Source organism: Oryza glaberrima, chromosome 9 (genome assembly GCF_000147395.1).
Source record: "Oryza glaberrima chromosome 9, OglaRS2, whole genome shotgun sequence".
Classification (NCBI taxonomy): Eukaryota; Viridiplantae; Streptophyta; class Magnoliopsida; order Poales; family Poaceae; genus Oryza; species Oryza glaberrima.
Genome location: NC_068334.1, coordinates 19,068,378 through 19,089,113, shown reverse-complemented (window position 1 = coordinate 19,089,113; position 20,736 = coordinate 19,068,378). Strand labels below are relative to the sequence as shown.

Genomic DNA, 20,736 nt, shown 5'->3' with positions numbered 1-20,736 from the left:
GTAAATAAAAACCACAATTTCTCTATGGGCCATTTTCAGTCCTTTTACTGTCTCAGCCCGTAAATAAAATCTAATTTACGTCCCCTAACTCCTCCTTTGATTGTGCAAACTTGTTGGCCTATTTGGAGGCCCAATAGTCCGGCGGCCCGAGCAGGGTAAGCCGGAGCCGTCCAATCGAATGGACAGTCCAGATTGATCCTAACCTTTATAAATATCTACAGCCAAACCCTAACCCTAACCCAAGATTTCATTTCCCTCCCCCCATGTTTTTATAATAAACCGGTACCTATAAGAAGAGATAGGAAAATTGGCTCCACTTTTGATGGAGCGGAACCAAACCGAGCAAGCCAGGCTTGACCATGGTGCAACATGGATGGAGCTCAAGCAATGTCTGAGCTCGAGCCACTCAGCACCAGTAGCGTGTGCGTCCCCTCTAGTTCCTAGCTAGCCGGGTTTTGGGTGGGGATGAAAGAGATGAACAGCGAAGGTGGTTCAAGATGCAAACAAAGAAAATGTTGTCCGGTCCAAAGTAAAAGCATAGCTTAACATGTGATCCAAAATAAAACTTTTGTAGTAAAATGCACGTGCATTGCACTGGGTAAAATTGATTGCGATAAATTTTACATCTTCTTTGGTTTTAATTCGAAAGCCCATTAAATCATTTCTTTTCAGCCCCGCCTAGTCCGTCACCTTCCTCTGCTCGGCCTGCAGCCCACAAGTGGAACTGCAGGCTCAACTCGCATAGATTGCCGTCTTCAACCTCCTGAAAACAGTCTTGTCCATGTACCATAAGGGAGCTGATACTCCCAATCCTATCTGGGGCTGCCGTCTTCAACCTAGATCGACACGCATACACGCTAGGGTTGCGCACACCGTTCCGCATGCAAAAATAAAAGAAACGACTTAACCGACAAAAAAAAGGTGGAAAAAAATCGTAAAAAAAGGACGGTCAAAAAAAATACCTGGAAGCCTTATGTAATTTTTTATTGGTATATAGATGTAGATATACAAAATTTGCTAATCACAAAATATATAACACATATATATATTTTTTGAGGTTAATGACTTCTATGGTCAGCTCAATATGCAGAGCTATAAAAGGTAGTTTGTACATCAGTCCAGTCTTGTAAAATTAAAACTGCCAAGGTCCTGGATATCAATGTGTGAGTACTAATCTGGGGGTATTTTTAGAAATATTTTGTATTTACTAAAGTATATGATAAAATATACTATTATGGGTAAATATGAAAAACTGCTAGGAGTCAGATGCCACGTGCAGGTTTCTTGAGGCGAGAATTGTGTGGTGGGCGGTGGCCTGGATGGAGATCATTATCCTCTCACCCTGTGTCACTCTCTCGTTCTTTCTCTCCCAGCCGTCGTTTCTGTTCTCCCTCTCTGTAAGACTGCAACGCAGCGGTGTGGCAGCCGGCGGGAGAGCCACGGTTGGGAGAGACCCGAGGCAGGTGGGCGGGGAGGGAATCGATGACTTCTTCCCCTCCCACACGCATCCCGTCGTCTCCCCTGCTCCCCTCTTGCGCGGATCCTCCACCGGTGACTGGATCCCGTCCTCTCTCTGGCCGCTAGCGGCGGCCGTGGCCTTCCCCACCGTGAGCGGCCACGGCGACTCCCTCCACTACTTCCAATGGGTGGATCCGGCGGTGGCGGTGGTGGCGGCGGTGGCGGCGGCCAAGGGCGGATCCGGCGGCAGTCGGTGGTGGTGGCATCGGTGACGGCCACCGCCTCTCTTCTGCCTTCGGTGGCGGTAGTGGCGTCGGGTGGATCCGGCGGCAGCGGTGGCAGCGGCGAGTGGATCCGGCGGCGGTGGCGGCGGCCGAGGGCGATCCGGCGGCAGTCGGCGACGGCCGCGGGTGGATCCGGCGGCGGCCGAGGGCGGATCCGGTCGCCTTTTTTTTCGCCCGAGTTTGTTTCTTTTTCGTGGAATCAGACATTGGGATCAAGTTCATGAGCTCTACTCGGATTAAAATTGCTCTTTTATGTTGTTTTTGGTTGTCTCATTGTTTGATTCATTTGAGATCAAGTTGGGGGATTTTTTTTTTTAAGGAATCGGACTCGAATCCTATGAGTGTTTTTGGTTGTCTCATTGTTTGATTTATTTGGGGATCAAGATGGGGGATTTTTTTGAGGGAATCGGACTCGACTCCTATGAGGGACGACGGTCGAAACGGACGGTTTTTTTTTAACAAAAATCACGGGTGAAAATGAGGTGACGATTGGAAAAATACGAATCTTTTAATTAGTTAAGATGAGGACATTTGTATTTATATCGTGGGGAGGTCTTATCCCTAATCTCTATCTCTATCTCTTCTACTATTATAAAAACTGAAGATGTTTTTGCCGGTACTTTGGTACGTCATCCGTGTATGACTCGGTTTTTAAGTCCGTTCGTTTTTCGAAATACATATATGTATTTGAGTCGGTTTTAATAAGTTCGTTCGGTTTTGGAAATACTGGAGCAGTCGTATAAGAAATCTCTTTAGAAAAACTTACATGCTAACTTGAGATGATTGGACTCCTAATTGCAGCTCATGATTTTCTAGAAAAAAATATATATCCAAGCGAATTCTCACAATAAATTTCACATCAACTAAACCATATAACAATAAAAAAATTAAAATAGCCTTCACCCGTTGCAACGCACGGATAATTTTTCTAGTGCAAATAATGTTCATAATGAATCCGTGAAGATACAAACGCTCTTTAAATACCGAACCTATATCTGGTTTAACTGTCAACACATACACACACAGCTTTGATCCCTGGCAGTATGCACTTCCCCTGTACTATTTTAAGGTCAATTTTAACTCCTCTCCTTTGCTCAAAAAAAAGTTTATTTTTAGTAATCATTGCATTGGAGTTTGTAAAAGTAAGCAATAATTATATTGAGAGTAGATAAATTGAGAAATAGTTGTATTGGGATTGGATAAAGTAAAGGCATTTTAGTCATTTGTGCGTATTGATATATGTGGGATAGGTGAAAAATGAGCTTAGATGGATGTAATACCCATTTTCATATCTGTACATTGACTTTTATATTGACCTGATATGCGAAAAGGCTAACTGTGATATATGAAAGTACACTTTTGTCAAAAATAAGTGCCGACTAGAACGTGGTGATATTTGAAACTCTTCTGTTGGTGACGGTGCATATGTCGATTTGCTGGTTTTGTTGCTCCAAGATTAACATATAATTACCCCATGATAAGCCACTTTATCCACTGCTGTATGTATTTACCCTCTAGGTCAAAGAGATATGGATATTTTTACTATTCTTGAGTATATTTCTAATATATACTTGATATCTCTCTAGTTACTGAATCACTCAGAGCAGGTACAATAGCAGGCTATAAGCCAGCTATAAACATATTTCGAGGAGATAAAAAAAGAGAGAGAAGAGCAGCGAGCTACAGATTTGTAGCCAGCTGCAGCACGAACTCCAAGATACATTATGTATATGACTGGAGGGACCAGATATAAATAGTGTAGTATATATTTATAGGTAACTATTGTATGAATTGGCTATTAAATCAACTATAGATAATTTGGAGCTAGCTGTTGACTATACTATTAAACTTACTCTTAGGGTTGTGTACATATACTTTCTCGAGAATCATAAAAGTTCTCCGAAGATAATAACGTGTCCTCTTCCTCACCCCCAATGCTGGTAGCGTGCCATCACCATGGAAGAAGACTCTAATGTACCACTATTGAAGAATTAAGATGCATTGCCACCATCATTGTCACCTAGTTATCACTCATCACAAAAAGTATTAAGAAGCAGACCAAGCCAGCCATTGAATTTGCCTCCCACAAATGAAATCGTTCATTAGGCCATTCCCAACTCAAGACACTTGCCACCATCATTGTCACCTAGTTCTCACTCATCACAAAAAGTATTGAGAAGCAGACCAAGGCAACTATTGAATTTGCCTCCCACGAATGAAATCGTTCATTAGGCTATTCCCAACCCAAGACACTAGACATAGTTTCTATAAACTCCACATCATCAAGAAACTAGTACTCCCTCCATTTCAAAATATAAGGCACAACCACCCTCAACCCAAAGACCAAGAAATAGTTATTATCATCTTGTAGTTTAGATCATCCTAATAAATATAATGCATGCATCCAATAGAGTTAGAGAATGTGAGAGTGAAGGATTTAAAAAAGTAGTAATTTAATAGAGAATATGCCATAGTTAATGGCATGCATTCATGTATGCCTTATATTATGGAATATCTAAAAAAAATATGGTTGTGCCTTATATTATGGAATGGAGGGAGTACTGGACACTACTCTTTCAATGCAAACATCACTATTTCATACTTAAATTCAATGCTACTTATCTCACATGATGTCTTAGATGTTGTGTAGAAACCATGTCTCATGAAAGGCATGGTTTCCTTCTCTTTCCTCATTTATTGACTTGCCACATCATTTTTCATCCTAGGTGGCAGCTTATTTAATGCTATGGATACCATCCTAGTCATTGGGTTGTGATTAGCCTTAGGACGATATGGGGAAATATCAGTTGCCGATGAATGACTAAACCAGTACTATTGTACCTGCCAAATTAGAAATCTACTACTAGTATATGTTCACTTCTTTTTTACCTTATCCGTTCTAAAATATAATTAGTTAGTAGTTCTCATTTTGGACATCACTACCTTTTTTTCTTGACCGGGAAACAGTAGGGGAAGCCCCCACAGTTAAATTTCATATATAAAAAGGAAAGAAATCTGTACAAGCAAGAAAATTACAAGACATCAATCCATGTTTGCAAAATAGGTCTATCAGCTATTCTATGTCTAAGTAAATGTAGACTTAGCTCCTCCTTGAGATTAGATTTCCCATCTCTGAACAGAAGGTTGTATATGCTTAAAGATTAAATCATTCCTTTGCTTCCATAACAGCCAACAAGCCACAAGAAAGATCTCCATAAAGCATGAAAGATGAGGTCGGGCACTCCTATGAGATTGCAGTATTTGATGAAATTCTTGTGTTGTGTCCCAAGAAAAACCAATTGTGTTCCAGCAAGCAATTGCAAAAGGGCACTGGAAAAATAAATGCTCTCTAGTTTCTCGCAGACCCAGGAAGCATAAAACACAAGTAACAGGAACATTTGGCGGTTTGCAATGTCTTCTTTCCAATAAATTTCTTGTATTAACTCTATCTAGGAACAACAACCAGGCAAAGACTTTAACCTTCATGTATATTTTGCTGGACCAGATCCATGGAAGGGTTACTGCTGGCTGTATAGACCAAAATGATAGCTTATAGAATTTCTGAGAAGAATAAAGTCATTACCCCAGATGTATGCCCATTTATCCACCATGGAGTTCAAAGAGATTTGGGTAACATCCTCCAGGAAAACTTTATATTCCTCATATGCTTGAACTGATAGAGGAAGAAGAACTGATCATCGACTGACATCACTACCTTTTTCATATATGTTTATAGAAGCTATAAAAAATATAACTATAGAAAATATTTTTTATCATAAATCCACCTATATTATTTTCTCATGTAAAATCTTAATATTTTTACATTAACTAATATGTAAAGTTCCGAGGTTCGACCCCATGTACTATGAATCGACATTTATTTGAGAACGGATCGAGGTAATATGTAAAACTTACAATTTTATAAACTTACTCTATCACCTTTGTCATAGAGCAATATGTAGCCTTAAGTACATCTAAGTGATTTATTAAAAAAAAGCATAAAGGAGTATGTCCATATATAGAAAGAGAAAATGAGAAAAGGAACAGAAGTCTAACAAGCAAACTAAACAAACAAGAGAAGTTAATTTCAGTCTAAATTTGCCAAGGTACACATATTTGTGGAGTTTTGTTGACTGACTTAAGGCTTTATTTCTCACTGTGGTCTCTCATGTCTACACTAGCAGATCAATTGCTACCTCTCCTCCTCCAGCCATCCTTAGTGAGAGGGTGGGGCCCACTTGTCAGTCTCAGGCATGAGAGGATTGGGCCCCTTTGTGAGATATGAAGGGTTCAACGAGGTCCTAATCGCAAAATGTGCTGGCAGTATAAAAGCAGATGCACAGCTACCCGGATTGGGAGAAGCAGCTAAAGTAAGCTTAAGCAGTGACGCCGGCGAGCCATGGACGAGCTGCTCTCGCCGTGCTCGTCGTTCTCGCCGCCCTCGCCGTCGTCCATGTTCTCCACCGGCGCGGCGGCGGCGGCGGCGCACGCGGTGCTCGAGTTCACGTCCTGCGAGGTCCCGGACGAATGGCTGATGGGCGACGTGGTGATGGCCAAGAACGAGGAGGATGTGGGCGGCGGCGAGCTGTGGCCCGTGTTCGCCGGGGGCTCGCTGTCGCCGGACTCGGAGCTGTCCGAGCTGCCGAGGAGCTTCGAGGCGGCGGCGGCGCAGCGGCCGGCGAAGCGGCGGGGGAGGAAGCCCGGGCCGCGGCCGGACGGGCCGACGGTGAGCCACGTGGAGGCCGAGCGGCAGCGCCGGGAGAAGCTGAACCGCCGGTTCTGCGACCTCCGCGCCGCGGTGCCTACCGTGTCCCGCATGGACAAGGCCTCCCTCCTCGCCGACGCCGCCGCCTACATCGCCGAGCTCCGCGCCCGCGTCGCCCGCCTCGAGTCCGACGCGAGGCAGGCCGCCGCTGCGAGGTTTGAGCCGAGCTCCTGCGGCGGCGGCGGCAACGCCTCGTACCACGGCGGCGGCGGCGGCGGCGGCGCCGCCCCCGGGCTCGACGAGGCCGTGGAGGTGCGCAAGATGGGGCGCGACGCCGCCGCCGTGCGCGTCACCACGACGGGCGCCCGCCACGCGCCGGCGAGGCTGATGGGCGCGCTCCGCTCCCTCGAGCTGCCGGTGCAGCACGCGTGCGTCATGCGCGTCCACGGCGCCACCACCGTCCAGGAGGTCCTCGTCGACGTCCCCGCCGCGCTCCAGGACGGCGACGCCCTCCGCGCCGCGCTGCTCCAGCGGCTGCAGGACAGCTAGCTCCGATCCGCCGCCGATCGACGACGACGACCTCCATGCCCGACATCAAGAACACGATCGATCGAGCGTGACACATGTCGGACACAGAGGTAGGCAGGCAGGCATGCATCATCATCACCATGCTAATGGCGAAACTAATCAATGGCCATATCATGGTTAATCCATACACGTACGCATGCTAAATTGCTAATGTAATATATATGTAGTGTGCATCTCAACACATGTATAATAAGTGTCCAATGTCCATGGAATAATTAAGGGCAAGTTAATTAATTAGGTTTGTCTAGCAGATAAGCTAGTACTCCTAGATAGTGTCAATGCAAAAGTTGTTGCAAACAGATCATGACTAGAGAGGAGCAGTGTTATTATTCCCTTGGATCATCCAAACAATTACAATACGCCCAATTAATGATGGGGTCATTGTGTTGTGTGTAACTGTTGTCACTGTGCTTGCTGAAATTATTGCAGATGATTGTGAGGCTCGTGTTGGCCCCCTTGTCCCAACATCGTACTTGTTTTGGCAGTGGCATTGAGCCTAGTTTCCGTACCCAACGTTTAACTGTCTGTCTCATTTCAAAAAATTATAAAAAAATTTTAAAAAAATTAGTCACGCATCAAGTACTATTCATGTTTTATCATTTAATAACAATAAAAATATTAATCATAACAAACTTCAGATAAGACGGACGGTCAAACGTTGGACACGGAAACATACAACTGCACTTAAAATGGACTGATGGAGTAGCTTCTAGCACTAGCTAGCTAGTTTCTGGCCTTGGCCCTTGGATGAAATTATGAGGCTGAATGTGTGGTCAGGGGTACAAGTATGCAACCAACCCTTGTCTCCGCAGATCAATCAAATCATCCAATCATACTTAATTTCAGTAATAGTCATGAGCTAGATACAAAATGATGCACACTGATTAGAGTGGTGATTGAGTTCATTGCTGCTACCTAGCTTATGTTTGTTTTTATTGAGTTGTTAGAGTTTCATACCCCCCCCCCCCCCCAACCAGTTCAACCCAAAAGTTTAAACCGGTGAGATGAACTAAAGCTTAAACTAATAAAAAAAAGACTTAGTAGTACTCCCTCCGTCCCATTTTAAATGCAACCATAAGTTTCCATGCCCAATTTTAATTGTCTGTCTTATTTATTTTTTTTATAATTAGTATTTTTGTTGTTATAAGATGATAAAACATAAATATTACTTTATGCGTGACTTATGTTTTTATTTTTTTAAAAAAAATTAAATAAGACGAACAATCAAAGTTTGACACGAAAAATCATAGTTGCGCTTAAAATGGGACGGAGGAAATATATTTTAACACTCTCCCTTACGTGAGCCCCCTCACCTTCAACCTGCAACCCAAGCCTTAGGCGTGGAATAAAAGTAGGCTATAATTTTCTTTATCTATTTTTTTAACGGAATTTTTTTTTATCTAATTGATTGCCAGTTAAAATTTGATTTTGAGATCTCTAGCTCTAACATTGTATCAAGTTGCATGTACTAACCAATAAAACAATACCGACAATTTAATTATTTTTGAAATAGTTTCTGAGTGAGGATCGATGGTGTTTCATACTTTCAGCTAGCAAAATTCCAAAGCCATGGCTGGCACTTGGCAGTGGCGGCAGCAATGCCTCATTGTCACTGGCCATGCTGCATGCATGCCAGTATGCTTGTCTTTTCTTCCAAAAGGCAGGGGCCACACTGCCACAGGGGGGCAGCTGGCCAGTAGCCATTGGGGCTATTCTCGTGTACTATACTCGCATCACCATATGCTTATAGTCTGGAGTAGTATTTTACTTCACATAATCAAAGGATTTATAAAAAGTTTTAATTAAGGGGCGCAAGTATGTTACCCTATATGTTAGCTGATGTACAACCAAGTTGTATATCTATATTCAAAATTTTCAAACGAAAGAATATAAGAGTGTTTGGTAGTCAGCACATTTTACCATAGTTTGTCATGTCTAAAGTTATACAAATTTGATTGACATGCTATCTGTTTATAGTCACAGTTATAACAAGATTCCCTTGTAAAAGATTAAGTCAACGCGTCAATTACTGAACAAAAGTATGGTAAGATTCTCTTATACTTATTAAGGTGTGCCTAAGAATTGATTATCTCAACTTAGACAAGTGCAGTAATTTTTATTAGCAAGTGATGACAAATTACGACTTGGCACCAAACAGCTCCACATATATAGGGTACCGAAATCTCAAAATTATTGAAATTGCGGATTTCCGAAAATTGGAACCCTATGTGCAACTACACAAGTCTCTGCTTGGATGGAAGGACTTTCAAGTGTACTAAGGCTTAACTATTTGACGAAATAGACACTCATTTATTCCTTAGCTAAGTACTCCTCTTTCGTTGACCCAGTAAAAAAATTCAGACGATGACCACTGTATATACTACTTAGTACTTCGTACTTCTCTTTCGTTGTTTTGCCAACCCGCCTCTACAGTTTTCTTTTCTTAAAAAAAATCTCTTTAGTTATCTCATGTCATTGTTGTAGACGTAATCAATTTTTCATATGTGAGCCCGTACATCTTCGGAATTTTCTTTCCCTGGAGAGAGAGATCACAGAGACAGAGAGAGCTAGCACACACAATTGGATTCAAATAGATCTTTAAACCCCATTAATTATTCCTGCATAAGCATAAAAGTACATCTAAACATTGTTAAATGTGTGTGCAGCTAGCTAGCCACAAGATAATCAACACTGAACAAAGTGAATCAACGCACGCGTGTACACAATTAATCATACGCCATCTTTAATCGCCAACTGAGAATACATAGATTAATATATGGCGCGGGCGTAATATTAATAGTGGCTAATATATCACTCTTCCTAAAGTCAATGTGAAAAATGGAGAACAAGTAACATGCATAATATTTTTTTTATAATGGAATTAAATCCGACCTTCGTTTCAACAAAGCTACAGCCAATTATTACAATATTCTCTCAAAATGAGCAAACACTCAAGCAATAAGAATAACAAAAATAATAAAGCCAACACATAAGGCATAAATAATTATGGAAGTCTATTTATTAATCTACATCCGTAGTTGGCGAAAATCTGTATCGTAACTTCCAAGCTTCGACATGCAGAATATATGAGCTCATTGTTCTCTTCCACTTTTAAAGTTGTGCCTAGAACCGGAGCCAGTACGTTGCATAATATACTCCAATATTTTTATAAAATAATAGAGAGAAATGACATTCACAATATATATAGTTAGATTAACCTATAAAATAATCTTAATATCAGAGTGACGTGATCACTAATACATGGGTTGTCCTCGAGTCCACATGTTATTAATGATCACATCACTGGGAAGTTAACCCTCCCCGAGACAAAATGGGTACTACTCATCCCTTGTCTAATCCAATATACATACCCTAACACATACTACCTCCATACACAAATGTATAACGTTGGTTAGTTCAATTTTGAGCTAACCAACATCAAACAAAATAAAATTGGAGGGAGTACATGCTAGCTAGTTCAATGAGAACAATTAATTGATCCATGCATTTCACAAGAAATGCAAATCGACAGGATGTGATTGATTGTTTCTGTATTGTGCTAATACGTACTAGGTCTAAGTATCTCGTTTTTTTTTTCTTTATATAATGAAAAAATTTTAACCATTATATATCATCATATACAGTACATATATTAACTAATTAATAGGCTATATAGAATCATAATGAACAGAAAATAGCATCGATAGTACACACCCAAGATGATTGGGACTGAACTATCAAGTACATATCTCTTTATCAGCTAGCTTAGTCAGCCAAATTATTATCTAACGAAGAAGATATTTTTTTTTCAGGATTATTAATTATAGAAAGAGATACAACTCAGTTTGTTTATTGATTAATTCCAAATAAGAGAATTTAGACGGTTTGAGTACATTGATATATGTTTATTACTTACAAATTCTAAAAATATCAAATCATTCTATTCTTTTTAATGAGTATTTTTAAATATTAATATTAATAAACACGTAAAACATAGGTCGACGACTAGTGTATATATATACTTTGCATAGTTTTCTCGCTTTTCATCATAATATAATATTACAAACACCCTCTCAAAAAAATGTTACAAACACATCTTCACACTACAAACAAAGAAGATTACACGCACGTGACTACTTAATCAGCGTATTAATTAGCCTCTGACACCAAAAGATCGATGTATACGTACGTCGACGCAGAAAATAATTAAAAAAAACGCAGGGCTCTGGTCTGCAAGCCGACACGTGTTACGTGTGCGTACTACTCGTACACAAGTAGCACACAGAGCGTATATCCGTACTCTACTCTATGCGCATATACGGAGTATATACGTAACGTAGGCCGAGAAAATTGACGGTGGTCCGTACGTACATACGTATGCATACGGTCGAGACCAACCAACCGGACCAGTGTCCGACCGACCGACCAAGACCAGTCGTCGCGTCCCGGATCCAACGGCCACGTCATCACTTACGCCGATCGGCTACGTCAGCACCGTGGGTATATTTAGCCGTCACTAGCAACGAGTTCGTCGTCGTCGTCGCTGTCGCTTGCCGGCGCATGTACGGATACTGGATAGATCGATCGACGGTACAATTGCATATACTCCCTCCGTATCTAAATATTTAACGCCGTTGATTTTTTTAAACATGTTTGACCGTTCGTCTTATTAAAAGAATTAAGTAATTATTAATTTTTTTTATCATTTGATTCATTATTAAATATATTTTTATGCATACATATAGTTTTACATATTTCATAAAAGTTCATAAAGTTTTTAAATGAGACGAACGGTCAAACATATTTTAAAAAAGTCAACGACGTCAAATATTTAGGGATGGAGAGAGTATATGTATACATCACCTTAGTCAGCCATTCCAGTAGTTTTGAAATAAGAAATATGTGCTTTTATTAAAATATCCATAAAAGTCCCTGTATCAAGAATGAGACTTGTATATATGAATAGACGAAAAAAGGGTAAAATATCGAAAAAAAATGTATCAAGAATGAGACTGGTATTTATGAAAAGATGAAAAAGAGTCGGAAACGGTTGAAAACAATATTTGGTTCGATAAGAAATTGTTTTCATATTTATCACTACATGTGTTCTTCCCCATGTGTTCCTAACTCATTTTCCTTATTTTTCGTGCGTTTGCTTTTCAAACTACTGAACGGTTCGTGTTTTGCCAAAAGTTTTTATAGGAAAGTTGTTTTAAAAAATCATATTAATCTATTTTTTAAGTTTTTATAGCTAATATTTAATTAGTAATGCGTTAATCTATCGCTCCATTTTACGTACGGAGTGAAGTGGTCTCCAACCCCTCCAAAAGAACCCAACCTTAGTATATTTATTGCAATATGACGCTGAAACAAATAAGAAGAAAAGCAAATTTTATATATGGCTGGAATAAAAAAAAAGTACCACTGAAAACGATCTGCCACCGTTTTCATCTTATCTTGGAATAAAAAGTAGAGCACGGTTTTGCTTTTTTTCAAATCATGTAAATAGGTCCTCAGACTCTGCCATTAAACACGTAGCTGTAGAGATTTGTTTGTTGGCAAAATAAATTTTATCAAACTAATTACAACTAGCTGCTTAATTTTGGTAAGGTAACTCAGTTATGTTCGGTTTGAGATCTTAAATGAAGTGGTAATAACTTTCAAAGTTGTTAAATGCAAATTTTAATATATTAGGGATAACATATTAGTAACATGCATATGATTGTTGTCTTTTTGACAATGTTATTAGGTACAATGTGTTTGGCTCGAGGCTTGTTCCATCATTTATGGTGTTTTTCTAGTGCTAGAAAAAACACCATAGGGAGGAGAGGTTACCGTACCCGGGTGGTGAGCCCCGTGGTAAATAGTGACAGAGCCGAATGAATGAAATTTATCAGGAATTCAAATTTTTATTTGAATTTCTTTTAAAGATTTGGTAGAGTTACCCGACACCAATCATTACCGCACCCTGGCGTTATGACAGGTAACAGCGGTAAGGTGACATGCTTTATCGAAGGGAACCACCTATATATTTGTCGACAAATTTTTATTTGGAAGAAATTGAGCCATGTATACTTAATCACGAGAAAGCGAAAATTTAATGGAAGTTTAGAAACATCTCTCCGAATTTTATTGTAGAAGTTTGATCAAACAGAGGCCCATCCCGTCAGTCCCAATTAGACGGCAGAATGGGCTATCATCCGGAACCGACTCCAATATCTTCCGGGCCTAAAACGGCCCAAGTTCTTGAACATTTTTAGTTTTCAATTCTCTGTAAACTGCGACCAAAACCATTCTGCATCCTTTACTAGTTCGTCAAAATACATAGGTCCATATGGTTTCAGTATGGTCTTTATAACTTGGAAGACTTACACGGTATAATTGACCGTACAGCTTTGAATTTTGACAACGTATTGGCACGGAAAGCACAGCGCAGCAATTTTGTACCTCTCTTTACTGAAACTCCTGTCACGAATGACTTCTGAAACCCATGAAGCTATGGCTGATAAGTCGTAGGATGAATGAAACAATCGAAAATATTTCATAAATAAAAGAGTAAATTACACCCGCAGTACAACAAGTTGATAGGTAGGTCGATTTAGAACATGAACTTGAGAATGAGACGTTTAAGTACAATAACTTGGCAAGTGGGTGCGCTTTAATATAAGAATTTGATAATTTATAGTATTTTGGTGCAATAACTTGATTAGATATGTGCTATTTTGATTAATGAGTGCTATATAAGTTTTTTCACGATGTTAATATGCCATCACATAGCAATCCCGTGATATTATCATACAATGTTTGATGTAATATGTGAGAATATATTGCTCATCTAATTTGCACCATTGATTTAGATATTATTTTCACCATCTCAAGTACCATCTGAAAATTTCTACACAGTAAAATTTGTTTGACTTTTAGTTACTAGAATGAAAAAAAATATATGCTTGTACAAATCTACATAAGTATATTAACAACGGAGTACGTCAAAACTGAATACATATAGCCATAAATGCTCAAAATAATTAAGTTTTTGCATCACTTGTCGATCAAGTTATTGTACCAAAATCACACCCGCCTTTCAAGTATTTGTACCCGTACGCTCATTTATTAAGTTTTTTACTAGGTTGCACCCACTTACCAAGTTGTTATACTAGTATGCTCATTTTTCAAGTTGTTACATTAAATCGCACCAATTTATCAAGTTGGTGTAACGTGAATGCAATTTACTCTAAATAAATAAAACATATACAAAAGTTTTATTGAACTCTAATTTTAACTTTACGAATTTAAGTTTTGGTTGTGGCTGATAAGCTAATAAACTATATTTTTGGAGTTTCTTTCACTCTTTTTCTGATTCTCAAAGTTTTATTCCGTTCTTAACGAATGAATCAATGAACCGACACACATGCCTTTGCTGCCCTCCATGTTTGATCACCCGATCAAACAAGCTAATCAACACCGTCCATTCCACGCACTGCTCCGGCCTCTGCACCTGCATTTGGGCGCCGCCATGAACGCTGTGATGACATTAACATATCCACTCTGATCTGGAAGGCAGATCAATGTATCAACCACAGTTCAGATCATCTGATTCTTCCGGCAGCAACAGCCGCTAGAGCGATCGAGCGAGCTCTGAACAGTTCTTGATTTGGCTGTGATTTGCAGCTGATGCGCTGTTGCTGCAGAGATAGCTAAGCTAAGCTCACCTGACAACTCAGTTGGAGCGAACGAACGATTATGGCAGCAGCTACCGGCAGAGTGGGCACCTAATCATTCGTGATCATGGCAAATCACTGACCTAATTTGTCATCTTGCTTTAACACTATATAAGGTTCTTTTTGTTCCTTTTCTTCTTCTCTTCTGTTTGTTCTTGTTTGGTGCTTAATCAGAGCTTGAAGATTGGCCCATTGCTTCAGCTCTACAAACCTTGTCAGCCTCCAAAGTGTGGATGGATGGATGGATGGATGGATACTTTGGACCTAATGAAATGTTTTAAGTCCTAGAATTAAGCAGTAGTAGCACACTGAAATTAAGTAGGTTTATCTAGATGAAGGTTTCAGAAAATCGGTGATAGCGATCTTTTGTTTATAGTCAAACAAAATGGGAGAGAGATTGCCGGTTTGTGAATCAACAACCCCTTCTTTCGGGATATTGACAATTTGACAGACTACTTTGTTGGTCAAAAATTGCTGGTAAAATAATTAAGATTTGGCCTCCATTGTGCCTGTTCAATCTTATGAAAGTTAGTACTAATATTTTGCTCTCTTCACAATAAAATGAAATGAAATGAAATGAAATGAAATATGTTTTTCCCTTTGCAGAGTTCCAGGTAACCTCTTCCACAGCTCATATTTTTGTACTAATACCAAGGCCCAATCCTATTACCTTTGCAGTAATCTTAATCCACTGATCAGAAGCCCACAATGCAGAGTTTCCCATAACCACTTGTGGCCTGACCGGCTGGCCCCACAGGCCAGAGACTACCAGAAAACACCAGAAGAATGTTCTTTCACAGTTCCAACACAGTTGCACCACATCTGATGATTCTTCTGAAGATCTTGCACAAGCATAAATTTCTGAACTTGCAGAGCTCAAGCTCAAGCTCTGCTGCTCCTAACTGTCATCAGATTCACCACCCAAATCTCACCAACCTGAACAATTAAGTTAATCTCTACTAGTATAGTTTATATCTAATAGTATATATCTTCTCTAAAGAAAACAAACTTCATGTAATAAAGTAACAACCACTACTACTAATCCTGAATCCCTCTCCCTTCTCTATCACTCTATCTGCAAGCATATATGCTATCCAATCTTGAAAGAAATTCTAGGTTTAAACTAATCTCCAAAGAATAAATGAGATAGATATATATATATATATATATATATATATATATATATATATATATATATATATATATATATATATATATATATATATTGGTTAGCTAAGAGACTACAGGGAGCAGAGAGAGTCTTGTTGCGAAGTGATCATGAAGCCGCGTCCGTCTCCGGCGGCGGCGTCTTCCGGCGGCGTTCCGGCGAGGCTCCGGCCGCACCTCACCCGGCTCACCGTGTTCCTGATCGTCTTCTCCGCCGGGTACTCGGTTGGCATCATGTCGTCGTCCATCCGGCCGCCTGCGAGCAAGCCGTCGCAGACGGTCATACGGCCGCGCGCCGCGCACCTCACCGGCACCGCCTCCTCCACGGATGTCCCGGCGAGCAACGGCAGCGCTGCGGCGGCGGCGAACTACCCGCGCTCGCCGCCGCACGATCTGTTCCGGTTCAGGGAGGAGTGTGGCGAGGCGATACCCAGCGACGCCGTCGTGCGGACGCTCCTCGACAAGCTGTTCGACGGGGAGAGCCCGTACGAGAGCTTCCCGCCGCCGCACACCGCCGCGCTGCTGCACCCGGCGGCGGCGAGGCCGCGCGGGTGGGGCTCGACCGGCGCGGTGTTCGCGGAGCTGATCGAGGAGGTGCGGCCCGACGTCATCGTGGAGCTCGGCGCCTTCCTGGGCGCGTCGGCGCTGCACATGGCGGCCGTGTCCAAGAACCTCTCGCTGTCCCCGGCCATCCTCTGCGTCGACGACTTCCGCGGCTGGCCGGCGTTCCGCGACCGCTTCCGCCGCGACGTCCCGCCGCCGCGCCACGGCGATGCGCTGCTGCTGCCGCAGTTCATGTCGAACGTGGCCGCGGCGGGCGCCGACGCGACGGCGCGGGTGCTCCCGCTCCCCTTCTCGACGGCGTCCGCGCTCGCCGCGCTCTGCCACTGGGGCGTCTACGCCGACCTCATCGAGGTGGACGCCGGCCACGACTTCCACTCGGCGTGGGCGGACATCAACCTCGCCTGGGCCGTGCTCCGCCCCGGCGGCGTCATGTTCGGCCACGACTACTTCACCGCCGCCGACGACCGCGGCGTCCGGCGAGCCGTGACGCTGTTCGCCAGGGTGAAGGGCCTCACCGTCCGGCCGCACGGCCAGCACTGGGTCCTCTCCCCGAAGCCGCCGCTCCGCCGCGACGGCCGGTGACTCCTCGCCGGCGAAAAGCTCGCCGTCGCCGGCGGGGCCACGCACTCGGCGACGTGACGTCGGCGCCCGACACGTGTTCGTCTCAAAAACTCCCAACCACCACCCTTTTTTCAAAGCTCCATTCTTACACAAGAATCAATTCAAGAATTTGGTTCTTCTACTTTGTACTGTGAATTTATACCAAATTCATACACACGAGATCATACGTACTACAATGTATTCAGGTGAGCAGATGACATGTTCTTGTCGGTATTACTTGTTTCATTTTTTTTGTTTATAACTACCTAATTTATCCATTCAAGAGTACATTAATTTCAATCAAACAATTAGGTAAGTTAAATTCTAGTGAGACCAAGTATTTGCCATTGGTTTCCGTCTCACTGAATACGTGGGTATTAACGCGTGGTGCATGTACATAGCGGTGCGCGTGCGTATGCGTTTTTCGTGTAATAAAAAAGGATTAAATCTTTTGCTATGAATGTATCTTGATCAGTATGGGCACAAAAAGCAGGGCCTGTTCTTATCAAAACTTTTTATAAGTGGACAGTGAAGTGTGTGTGTGTGTGTGTGGGGAGAGAGTTCATTAGCTAGCTAATGACCTAGAGCCGAGAGATGACGATTTAGTTGGTGGTGATGGTTGTGAAGGTGACAGTGATGTTTGGTGGCTAGTGGGAGCAGTCAGTGATGCGGTTTGCGTACCGACCAGAGGAAGAAGATGATGCTGAATTCTGATCGAAAAAGCCATTGGATGAGCAGAGCACTGGATGGATATGGCATAATAGCAGGATGGAGATCGAACAGTGAGTCGGTGAGAGGCACAGTGGACAGTGGTAGGTTGTTGATTGATTGGCTACATCATTATTATAGAGTGATTTGCAAGGTAATTAAAATCATGTTAATCTTAATCATCCCCAAGATGATGTAGAGGCAGCCAATTAATGGAGTGTGCATGGATTACTAGATGCTTATGCATGCATCAAGATTATCATGGAGAGGTCAGAGGTGTTTGCTTTGTGTTGTTTCATTCTTGCTGGAATTGAAACTTGTTTGTTGTTGTTGTTTTATCAAAATTATAAAGGAGAAGTCAGGGCAGGATTACCTCGTCCAGAAGATAATCCTGCCTCTGATAAACATACAAAATTTATATAAAAAAGTAAATTATTTTTGAAATTTATTTAAATTGGTGGGGTTATGTTGGTCTTACCATTATCGGCACTAAGCAAGTTACCATCGGTTTTGTAAATCCTGATCATATGTGTATACTTTGTGTTCTGTCATTCTTGATGGAATCCTCTTCTTTGTTGTTTGTTTTTTCTTCTAAGCAATTTTCCTATCATGAACAAAGTATGGAAAATTTATTAGAAGATACTCCCTTCATTCCAAAATATAAGGCTCAACCACCCTTAACCCAAAAACCAAGAAATAATTATTATCACCTCATAGTTTAAATCACACTAATAAATATAATGTATGTACCCAATAGAATTAAATCTATTGAGGATGAAGAACTTAAAAAATAATAATTTAATGAAAAAGAAGGTTTAGTTAATAGCATGCATTCATGCATTATATTATGAAACATCTCAAAAATTTTGTTGTGCCTTATATTATTTATGGAATGGAGGGAGTAACAAATTTTGTAATCAAAATTTGATATATACCTCCCTAGGACCACAAAATTACATTTTTTTAGCAGCAGCAGCAGTCATACACTGTCAATCTGAGCACATAAAACTCAGGCACTGTCAGTAAATAATTGTGCATACCTGTTTAGATGGGACTAAAACTTTTAAGTCCCTATCATATCGGATGTTTGGACACTAATTATAAATATTAAACATAGACTATTAATAAAACCCATCCATAATCTTGGACTAATTCGCGAGACGAATCTATTGAGCCTAATTAATCCATGATTAGCCTATGTGATGCTATAGTAAACATTCTCTAATTATGGATTAATTAGGCTTAAAAATTTTGTCTCGCAAATTAGCTTTCATTTATGTAATTAGTTTTGTAAGTAGTTTATATTTAATATCCTAAATTAATGTCTAAATATAAAGACTAAAGTTAAGTCCCTGGATCCAAACACCATCAAATGTGCTCCTGCTCCATGTTCTTGTAATCTGTAGATGAAGTCAAGTTGAAAGTTTTGGTGTTCACATGTCCCTGAAAATCAACCCTGCATTTGTCATCAACTTCGGATGCATATGTCATCAATTTCGGATGGACCATTTGAACGCATTCACATATCAGGAACAGTACAACAACCTGATTACATCAGATAAAACGAACTGGAAATCTCCAGAAATATTTTTGCTGACTCACAGGCGTCTCATTATCAACAAGCACATGAAACCAACCAGCGATCACGACCGGCACACCATCCGATATGTAATCGTCTGTGATCTCCTTTTTTCTCGAGGAGATCAGTTACGATATTGATCACCAGAAGATTGAAGGTAGCATATCTCTATCTCGTGCCAAATCTTTCCCCCTGTGTTCCAAAAGTTCCTGAACTTCTTTTCGGAAGAAATATATACACCGTCTGTTCTAAAATATAGCAACCTAATACTTGATTAGACTGTCTAGACTTATACTATTAGATTATCCAGATTTATAGCACTCAATCTAATCAAGTACTTCCTCCGTTTCACAATGTAAGTCATTCTAGCATTTCGAATCTAGACTATCTAGATTCATTAACATCAATATGAATGTGAGAAATGCTAGAATGACTTATATTGTGAAACGGAGGAAGTACTAGATTGTTATATTTTAAGATGGAGGGATTAAGTATGTTCATTCCATGGTCCATGAACAGTGTTCCACAAGTTAATACTATGCGTAAACAAACAATCTGTGTTGAGACGTCTAATTGTTGAGATTAACAGGTCTTAATCATGTGCACCACGGAGAGATAGTGTGGGCAGTGTCAGGTTAGCAGGGAGTGAAAATTATCAGTTGACGAGACGGGAAATGGTGTAGCGTCGATTCTGCCGGTTTACGTTAATAGGCGTCGCCTTTGCTGCATTCGGACGCCTCTCGCATCGGCGTGAAAAGAAGCAATCCACTTTTCATAGGGATCGCCATTTGATCCGGTGTAACCGTGACTATGAGCCTCAATCCATGTGCAATTGCAATTTGCTACTAGTACCATTCAGCAAAATTTTATAAGAGTAAAGTATACGAACGGTCCTTAAACTTGTAGGGGTGTGTCATCTAGGTACCTAAACTCTCAAAATACATGTCCAAGTTCTAGAACTTGTCATAGCGTGCCATCTAGATCCCAAATCGTTATAACCCCTTTAGGATCCTACGTGGCGTTGATGTGGCATGCCACACGGATATGACATGGCATTATTTTGACTGACAAATTTTTTGACACGGATATCCCAAATTTTTTCCTTGTTCTTTTTTTCTTCTCTTTTTTTCCTCTTTCTTCTCCTTTCTTTGTGACCCGTGCAGAAAAAAAAGGAAAAAAAGAAGAATGAGAAGAAAACGAAAAAGAAAAAGAAAAGAAGGAAAAAAAGAAAAGGACATGTCATGTCCATGTGGCATTGCCACATCAGCGCCACATAAGATTCTAGAGGGGATGTATTAATTTGGGACCTAGATGATACACTTTGACGAGTTCTGGGACCTGGATATCCATTTTGAGAGTTTA

At 41.1% G+C, this 20,736-nt stretch overlaps 2 protein-coding genes across 2 annotated transcripts; both read left to right on the top strand.

Moving 5' to 3' along the window:
- Window positions 1-6,106: 6,106 nt before the first annotated feature.
- LOC127784919 (transcription factor MYC2-like) lies at window positions 6,107-7,405 on the top strand. Its single transcript, XM_052312338.1, has one exon. The coding sequence runs from the start codon at window positions 6,142-6,144 to the stop codon at window positions 6,994-6,996; it is 855 nt and encodes a 284-aa protein (XP_052168298.1). The 5' UTR covers window positions 6,107-6,141; the 3' UTR covers window positions 6,997-7,405.
- An 8,580-nt stretch (window positions 7,406-15,985) lies between these two features.
- LOC127784075 (uncharacterized) lies at window positions 15,986-17,562 on the top strand. Its single transcript, XM_052311263.1, has one exon. It carries the CDS (start codon window positions 16,035-16,037, stop codon window positions 17,067-17,069), a length of 1,035 nt encoding a protein of 344 aa, XP_052167223.1. The 5' UTR covers window positions 15,986-16,034; the 3' UTR covers window positions 17,070-17,562.
- The last annotated feature ends 3,174 nt before the right edge of the window (window positions 17,563-20,736 follow it).

Bases quoted from the DNA above. Each gene is read 5' to 3' on its own strand.
- LOC127784075 (XM_052311263.1), top strand. From the start codon at position 16,035: ATGAAGCCGCGTCCGTCTCCGGCGGCGGCGTCTTCCGGCGGCGTTCCG.
- LOC127784919 (XM_052312338.1), top strand. From the start codon at position 6,142: ATGGACGAGCTGCTCTCGCCGTGCTCGTCGTTCTCGCCGCCCTCGCCG.